Source organism: Lagopus leucura, unplaced genomic scaffold (genome assembly GCF_019238085.1).
Source record: "Lagopus leucura isolate 7727_CA_CO unplaced genomic scaffold, USGS_WTPT01 Super-Scaffold_100001, whole genome shotgun sequence".
Classification (NCBI taxonomy): Eukaryota; Metazoa; Chordata; class Aves; order Galliformes; family Phasianidae; genus Lagopus; species Lagopus leucura.
This window is the reverse complement of record NW_024962262.1, coordinates 32,668,511-32,678,444: the sequence shown is the minus strand read 5'-3', so window position 1 is coordinate 32,678,444 and position 9,934 is coordinate 32,668,511. Positions and strand designations below refer to the sequence as shown.

Here is a 9,934-nt window from a genome sequence, read left to right as displayed (position 1 = left end):
CTCTCCTCTCCTCTCCTCTCCTCTCCTCTCCTCTCCTCTCCTCTTCTCTCCTCTCCCGTTGCACAATTCCTATTAGTTTAGATTTACAGATAAGTTATAACTGAAATTCTGAACTTCTTCACACAATCATTTTCACATGCTTTGGTATGAATAACTTACCAATTGTAATTTTTCTTTTTCTACTGAACCTCGTGAAACTTATAACACTGAAGTCTGTGTACATCATCACAGATTCAGTTATGCCTTTAAAAGAGACATTTTCATGACTGGCCATTGTAGTCACACAGCTGTTTAAAATAGTGGAAAGGCTGAAAGTAGAAGGAATCTATTCCTCTTTGTAGTCTCATCCCTCGCTCTCCAATGAAATGGACCTTGTAAGAATAGTCTTGCTCCTGAAAGTCTTGTCAACTACAAATCTTGCCTGATGTGTTTAGGGATTCTTAGTTTTGATAAAAATGTGAGCCTATAATATGTAATAGGCTAAACTCAAAATAAATTCTATTTTCAGAATCAAGGACAACACAGTCATGACACGGTTATTAAAAAAATCACCAAAAAAAATTAAAAGTCTTGAAGCAAAATGGAATTATGAGAAGCACACGAAATGTAAACCGTTAGGCAAGCTTTCATTGCAACAATACTTTCTTTTCTATTTTTCTGACCTTTTCTTATCCATACTTGATAATCTCTAGGTGGTATGAAATATGGTGAAAGCCATAAGATTTAATTGGAATATGAGACTGCAGCTGTTAAAATCCTAACTTCCTTCCTTTGTAAAAATGCAATGTAAAGAAGAAAAAAGAGCAACAAAGATTTTTTAAAAACATATCTATCTTCTGTTTCCAGTTCTTGTTGCTGCTTCAAGGTAGAAAAACAGACACAGCAAGCATTTAGCAATCTCTTCAGGTGCTGCTACACTTGTATAAGCATTATGTAGCCTATGACATTGCTTTCTCGTGTCAGATGCAAAACTTCGGTCAACAACTGCTATGGTAGGAGATTTTCAAATAGAATGTTAAAACAGAGATGAATAATGTTGAAACAAACAAAATTCATTTATATTTAATTAATTTGTACACTGTAGGATTTTCCATCCTCTCCCTCATGGCTAGGAATGCTGCATGGATGAACTCACCAATACCTTTATTACTCTACTAGATGAGAGGGAAGGATTAAAACAAGAAAAGCAAACAAGAAAACTCAGGTTTTCTTTAGTATTTACAGAGGAAAGCAGCCATGTCTGCTCAGGTCATTATTGCTTCTAAAATGTCACTGTATCCTGGAATCATTACAACAGAAGTTGAATCACAAAGGATTTAGATCATACTAGAATCAGAATCAAAAGGCTGAAGGAGATCTTAGGAGGTTATCCGATTCACCTTTGCATCTCCATGGAAAAAAATGGCTCTAGCTCAGTTATTAGTCAGTGCCTTTTCTGCCTGTTCTTAAACATCCTCCTGCAGGAAAAAGCCCCTTAACTACATACTTTTGTCCCTCATTGTCCTCATCACTAGAAGATCTGTTTAATCTTAGTATATTTTAAACTTTTGCTATATATTCTAGCCATTATCTGTTTCTCTAGAAACAGAGAATAGATATTTTCCTCCCTCTCAGCAACAGCCTGTTTGCACTTTGGATTTTCCCCATCAACTCTTTCTTTTCCATGTTAAACAAATCTAGATCTTTCATTTTTTTGTTAAGCTGAGTTTTCTAGATTCTCAATTGCTCTCACAATGCTTTTGGAAGTATTCCTCAAGTATTTCACAATTTTCCTAAAAATGCTGTACCTGGGCTCATACTCAGTTTCATCAAGATTGTTTCGGAAGGCTTGCCCCAGTTTTTATATTGTATTTTGTATTTGCATTCATTTAGTCTCTTGAATATTGGGTAGGATCATTGCCTGTAGTTCAAGTTCCCATTGTTTGATATCTTCATTTCCCTACAAAATGCCCCTGAACATCACCACTTCCAATGCTACTTATCTCCCATCAGATCCCTTCCCTATCTGATCGATTCGTTAATCCATTTCAACCATCATTTTTCAGCATAATCTGTGGGGCAGGAGCTCTTCTTGCCCAAACATATTCCCCTTGTGTTTAAATTCACAGAATTTGAGTGTGTTGAATGTACTTTTGAGACTAACTTTCATTAAGTCCCATCACTAAACTGTGTCCCTTGGTGCCATGTTCATATATCTTTTAAAATACTTCTACTGATGGGGACCCCATCACTTTCCTGAGTAGCCATGTGCAAAATTTGATCACTCTCATGTCCAATATAAACCTAACCTGCAACTGTTTCCTCACATCTGATCTCTTGTCACCAGAAAAAAAAGAGAACACCTATCAGATAGTTGTAGAGAGCAATAAAGTCTCCCTCAATCTCTTCCAGACTAAACAACCCTAGCTCAGCCGCTCCTTATATGTCTTGTTTTTCAGTCCCCTCACCAGCAATGTCCTTTCTGTAGAGAAAGGCCTAAAACTGGACACAATACTCAACGGGCCATCTCAGTAGTGATGCAAACTATACACATATCCAAGCCATGAGCAGCTAGAAAAATATTGTGAGAAATGGTGACAGAAGCATTACTTAAATCCACATAGACAATATTCACACTCTTTCCCCCATTTTCTAAGCAGGTCATTTTGCCATAAGAGATGAGGTCATAGAGGGAGACCACATGACTCAGGCACAGAATCACAGAATCACCAAGACTGGAAAAGACCTACAAGATGATCCAGTCCTACTATCCACCTATCACTAATAGTACTCACTAAACTATGTCCCTCAACACAGTGTCCAAACGTTCTTTGAACACCTCCAGGTTCAGTGACTCCACCACCTCCCTTAGGCAGCCCATTCCAGTGCCTGACCACTCTTTCAGAAAAGTAGTATTTTCTAATGTCCAGCCTGAATATCCCCTGGCACAGCTTGAAGCCATTCCCTGTAGTCCTATCGGTAGTTATACAAGAGAAGAGGCCGACCCCCAGCTCACTACAAACTCCCTTCGGGTAGTTACAGAGAGCAATAAGGTCTCCCCTGAGCCTCCTCCAGACTGAACAATCCCAGCTCCTTCAGCCACTCTTCATAAGGCCTGTGCTTCAGACCCCTCACTAGCTTTGCTGCCCTTCTTTGAACCCACTCCAGGGCCTCAATGTCTTTCTTGTAGTGAGGAGCCCAAAACTGGACACAGTACTTGCGGTGTGGTCTCACCAATGCTGAGTACAGGGGGACAATCACTTCCCTGCTCCTGCTGCCAACACCGTTCCTGATGCAAGCCAGGATGCCCTTGGCCTTCTTAGCCACCTGGGCACACTGCTGATTCGTGTTCAGCAGAGCATCAATCAATACCCCCAGGTTCATTATAGATATAATTTCTGTGAAAGTCCATCTGACGTCTAGCATCCTATAAGTTGTGATACATTCTGATTTCAAACATAGTCATCCAAGAGCATAGTAGTTAATCTTTTCTCTCTTTTTTTGCCATTGCTACTGCCATTGCCATTGCCAGCAAGAGCATATGTGAAATAACACACGTGTTTCACCTTTAAAATATTTAAAATATTTTGTCTTAATGTTTTAACTTAGAGCCTTCTCCTGAGAAACCACATATATAAAGAAACCGGTTCATTCTTCAGAGCAAAAGAAAAATTTAAGCAAATATCTTTAGATCCTTACCACAAACTCTGCGTTAAAAGAAGTACTGTATAAAGATCACACACAGTAAAAGCTAATTTTTTTTCCACATTTTGTAAATGTGAGTCAATCTTCTTCTAACCAGAGTATGGTTAAGCTCCATAAATTTAAAAGAGAAATATCTGAGGAGCAGTAAGACACAGATTTTTTTTACTGTTCTCAGATGAAGCCTAAGGAGCCCATTCTGACTTGTTTTTCTGTCTGGTTTTGACACATACTCTGGGAAATAATGCACTGGATTCCACATGGAAGCTATTTCAGAGAAATGAAAAATACAGAAATGAAAAGAAACGAAAAGGAAGGGAAGGGGAAGGAAGGAAGGAAGGAAGGAAGGAAGGAAGGAAGGAAGGAAGGAAGGAAGGAAGGAGAAAGAGGAAGAGAAAGACAAAACAGAGTGGAAAAGGTACCTTTTTACAGCATCTTCTCCATTCCAACATGGCAGACCATCAACAGCTGCCAACTTATTACCACACAGCTGATCAGCCAGGCCACCATAAAAGGCTCTGTAGAGGCGAAGGTGGCTGATAAATTCTCTGCATAGAGGAAAATGGAAGCAATTGACAGTGTCAATCAACAGTATTATGCACTACTGCAGTTGTGCACTTCTACAAGAAGATACAGAATGTGCTTTTTCTAATATTGTCTCTTGCTTCCAATGATTTTTTAGCCAATTTTCTGTTACCTAAGTTTGATTCCCTCAGATACATTTCAGTAGTTAACAGCGCTGATACTTGCATTTGTGAAAATTAAACAAAACAATTTGTTCATGCTCTGGAACAGGAATTATTTTCCTCCACTCTGAAATTTTCTTGTATAGTTCTAATACAGCTTGCACTGATACACTCGTAGAAATGTACTTAAAAAGTACATATGTTTTAAGTACATATGTACATGTACTTAAAAAAGCATAGCAAATTAAAAAAAAAGGTGGTTATTGTCATCTGTTTTTCAGCACTATCAATCTGTCACAATCCAGTTTTACAAGTAATAGAGAGAGTACTGATTAGAGTTATGGAGCAATTCAAGATTTAGGTAAGATGAGTTTAAGATGTAGACATTAAATATTTAGAAGATATTTAAATTACTGTCTGAAGAATGACATTAATTTTATCACCCTATGCTGCTAAGTTATAAATTATGTATTGCTATTTTGAATAATTGCCAAGATGCCCAGAGCTTATGGTAAGTTTTTATACTGAAATCAAAACAAATTAGTGTTGTTTTTTTTTTTTAGTTAGTATATTTGTAACTGAATTGTGATATTTATGTTTATAATTTGTTTGCTTATTTATTGAAAATCTCTTCCTGGGAGACCAGTTCCTGCTGTGAAAAATTAAAATACTTATTTATTCTGGTTTAGAATATCACAGTATACTGAGTTATCTATGACCCACAGGCACAAAGGAGAGGGGTGCCAACAAATTCTGTACTCTGTTCTATAAATCCACAATCTTCAGTTTATTTTGCCTTATTGAATGGTGTTTGGAGTTGTAAAAAATTTTTTTAAGTTCTAGACATTTCCCAATGTTTAGTTATCTTAGATCTAAAATAGCATAAGGAATTCAATTCTTAGTTATTGTTTACTAAAAACTGACAGTGGTAAAACATGAGTATTAGATACAGTCTATCATTAGAATAGCAGAATACACAAAGCATAGGGATTCGTAACTACTATAACTATTTAATGCAAGTTGTTTTTATTAGCATATCTAAAACTGCAGTTCTGAAAATATCAGGTAGAGAGTCATTTTTGACTGCATCATAAAAAAACTGCATATGTGCAACATATTTTAAATACATAAATATGATTCATCTGTGCTCCTCCAACCATGGATAGTTATAACCTGTACTTTTCTGTACGCAAAGTTGCATTTTCCATTTAACATTATGACTGCTTTTAACTATGTGTTGGGCTTATGTTCTGGATGAAAATTAGGGATTAGAGTCTTCTCACAGAAAATAGCTGGAATTTCTTTTGTACAATCAACCAATCCAATCAACTCCGTACAGAAATGGAAATAAATTAGCTGCTATAATATCTTAAGACAAACTGCATTCTAACAGAAAAGTCAATTATGCAGTTTATTAGCAAACACAACCTGAAGAAAAGATGAAGTTAATATATAAGTAATAACTGATTTCAACCCCTGTAGATGCCTGGCCAAAGTAGTTAGAAGGGCAGATGGTCTGAATGTGAATTTTCACATCATCTTCTAGATCAGACAGCATGTAATTACAGGCAGTTGAGCACAAATATGCAATTATACTCAGTGGAAGCTACTAATATTTCTCATCTATTTATTTGGAAATGTTCTTTTTTGTTTGTTTGTTTGCTTACAGTTTCACTCTCCTTGCTAAAACCTAGCTAGGTTTTGGAGGAGAAAACATTGCATATTTTTAATATTGTATGTTATTCCGTAAGGTTCATCTGACAATTCCTACAGTCAGAAGCAAAGTGGAATTTTTTTTCCTTCATGTACCACACAGTGTTAGAAATTATCTGCTTGGGATGCTGAAGTTTAAACTGTCTGATAGTGAAAATAATTTAGGAAAAGGTCAGACAGTGATAGTCCAACGCATACTTCAAAATATAAATTTTCATCTGCAGCTGGACATGAAGAAATTAGTGAACATTTCATGGAGTCCTTCCGTTCATTTCCTTTTCTTACAGTCATTGTCATTGATCAAGTCTGCACCATTTGGGAGAAACCTGTTCTTTCCTGCTGAACTTGCGAATGTGGCTGGGAGATATACAGCAGGTAAATAAAGTGGTTGAATGGGAGAACTGTGCTTCCTTAAAAGCAAGCTGTAAGCAATTGCTGAAGTTGCTCTTCTCTTTGAGGAATTGTTAGAGTTGCCATGGGAATATAAAGAAAAACATAAAGTGATTATGACAAAAAAGCAAGGAGATGATCCAGGAGGTAGCAAGTGAAGGTGAAGTGAACTATATAGTTGCTAATCTGAAATATGTGCCAGTGGATTTTGAAATCACTTCCCTGTGCCCCTCCTCCCTTCCAGCTTCATTGTTTTTTACTGTCCGCTCCTCTGATGTCCCTTAAGTTCCCCCTGAGGTCAGCTCAGACACCACATTTTTACATCATGGAACAGTCCCAGATGAAGTCAGATGTTAGAATACAATTTTATATTTTCAGTGTGCTAGCAACGGGTAAACATCAACCGCTTAGCCACAAAAGAAGTGCCTGTGGAATAGATATTGACTGATGAAATTCTGTGCCAGTCAAAGCAGACTTCTCTTTTGCATCTCTTTCCCTTCATTATTTCATGCCATTCCTTTGACTATAATCTATTCTGTTGTAAAATTAATGGCTTACTTTATTCTTTCTTTCTGGCTGTAAAACTAATGTCTTACTTTCTTCTGCTGGCAAGGGTTTCCTCACTGTCTCTTGAGAACATCTTCAGCCCCTGGTTATATTTGTTCTGATCAAAAGAGCAATGCGGAGACTGTGTAGGCTTCTTTACAAGTGGGCCACATACCTTGTTCACCTAAAAGGAAAACAGACATTTAAGAAATGAAAAATAAAAGTATTTTAAAAATATATGTTAAAGAACATATGTAAGAATTTTATTTATTTATTTATTTATCTATCTATCTATCTATCTATCTATTTATTTATTTATTTATTTATTTATTTATTTATTTATTTGGTATCTCTTTATTCTGTGTAAGTCCATTTTAACATGAAAATCTGTGGACACATCATGAAGATTAGCTAAGAAAAATATCATTAATTATCATAATTGTCAACACTGTGCCCACAGAGAAGGCAGAAAACACACAATTGTATTTCATTTTGTTGTATAAGAAAAATATAAATGAAATCACTCCTTTTGAAGGAATACAAGATGAATAAGCAAGTTACAAAATGTGTTTTATTGATGGTGGCTGTCAAGAAAATGTACAGCTATGCAGACAGTAGCAGTAACCTCAAAGATCAAGACATGTAATGAACAGCAGCATATTTCCATTTTTCAGTAATAAACTCCAATCATATTTTTAAATATGCATTGAACTCTGTGATTTCTTACGGAGTTGATGAATTATTATGGCATGTTCAGCACAGTTACTCAGAGCATACAATGAACACTTAGCATGATGGAAACTTGCATTACAACTTCGGAAGATGTAAATTTAATTATCCGAGATGCATGTTTAATGATTCAGACCATAGACACTGAAAATGCTAACTGATTTTTTATGTCTGGTTTTCTGATCTACATTTCAATACATATGAATTCACATGAACTTTTAAATGTGATACTGAGCATTTTCTGCTATGAAGGATATCAATCCATGTTCATAGCTCATTATTCTTCCTAGTCACTGAAGAAAAGTAATTAATGCCATACCTACTTGTTAAATAAGAGATACTTCATGCTGAGGATCACATCAGGCAAGATATTAAGCAGACAAAACAGTACATATCTTGTTTGCATGCTCTACTGAAAAACTAATACTGTATGTGATTTATTAAACTTTGATTTCAATACATAGTCAACCTCATTAAAAGAAAAAGGAAGACAGAAGAATTCAGGGCTGATTTAAAATAAAATGTCACTATCTTTTACTTTGACTGAAATGAACATATAAAGAAAACCAGAAGTTTTTATGGCCACAATGCCTGGTATGGACAAAGCCCATTTTACAGATTATATAGCTTCAAAATGCTATCTAATAACTGATTACATGGGCTGAGAGTGATAAGACAATGGGGAATGGTTAGATACTAGGAGGTTGTTTTTCACTCAGAGGGTGGTGACACACTGGAACAGGTTGCCAAAGAGGTTGTGGATGCCTCATCCCTGAAGGCATTCAAGGTCAGGCTGGATGTGGCTCTGGGCAGCCTGATCTAGTTGTTGGTAACCCTTCCCATGGCAGGGGAGTTGAAACTAGATGACCTCTTTGATGTCTTTTTCAACCAAGACCATTCTATGAATCTATTATTCATTCTCTTTGAGTGAATGTCTCAAGAAATGCTTTGTGAATTTTGCATTCACTGATACATTTACAAGTAAACCTTAGTTTCAAATATAAAATCTTTCTTAAAAAAGTAATCTTAATCTTAATTTTTATTTATTTATATTTTTTCCCCAAAAAGATCTGTATGGAAAATTCTGAAAACAGCATTAGTTAAATTGTGAAAAGTGCTTATAAGCACCACACACACACCTCTGCCATTACCAAAAAGTACACATTGTACTCATAATGCTAAGAGCTGTTCTGTTGGTATCAACATCTCTCACAGCTGGAATTTACCTCAGTAACCTTTAGCAAAGTCACTTACTTCTTTGGACATTTTTTCTGCAAGAGGAGCATGTACAAGCAGGATGAGCATGTACAAGCAGGTACTCTGATGATGTAATTGTCTATTATAATTCCCATATCTCTTATATTTAAAGCCTTGGAAACACTGCCTGCCTGTGTGGCTGACTAGTGTGATGTCAGTTACTTCTTGTTAAGTGCAGCACACAGTATCATTCACCCATCTGTCTTTTTTTAAGTGCTCACCATTGGCTGTCATTTTTGTGTCATATTCAAGACACTAACTGTACACGAGTGGCAAATGGACTTCAGCCTTCCTCACAGGCACAGTGTCTTCAGTGAGCTGCTGTTGTGTCCATGAAAAGGTCATACAGTATTACCTTGCCTTCAGGTGCCCACTGTGTCTGTGAACCAAATATTTTAAAACTGAAAAGTCAGACTTTCATGTCCCAGTAGAAAGCTGATGATACACTAATAAATAAATAAATAAATAAATCTAATAATGTATAATAATGTCTATAATGTTTAATGTTTATAATGTTTAATTAATGTCTACTTATTTTGAAGATGCGTTCTTCAAGTCTCCAGAATGAGTACATGGCACAAGTACAAGGTTTATACTTGGTATAAACTTGGTTTATTTCCACTGCTTTCAGGAAAACTATAACATCCATTTGACACATTGTTTCAGTCTTTGGGCTGCAAAGTTAACCAAATCACCCAAAATCATCCAGTGGTATTACTGCCATTGTTCAGAGACAAAGACAGGAATAACTTTGAGAGAAAGGGAGTGCATTCACTACATGAATAATTATTTTGCGGCAATATCTGATCAGAATGTATTCTTATCATCTGCCACTTCCACTGAAACGTTTCCACAAAAGGAGCATTTCCTGACCTCAAAAAATAAAATAAAATAAAATAAAATAAAATAAAATAAAATAAAATAAAATAAAA

The 9,934-nt window shown here is 36.0% G+C and overlaps 1 protein-coding gene across 1 annotated transcript in view; it reads right to left on the bottom strand.

Moving 5' to 3' along the window:
• The window catches only part of GPC5 (glypican 5), a 623,755-nt gene that overhangs the window by 495,122 nt on the left and 118,699 nt on the right, over window positions 1-9,934 (bottom strand). The window contains 2 exon segments of the mRNA XM_042866778.1: window positions 4,104-4,229; window positions 7,067-7,200. Of these exon segments, the coding sequence (XP_042722712.1) occupies window positions 4,104-4,229; window positions 7,067-7,200 (260 nt within the window).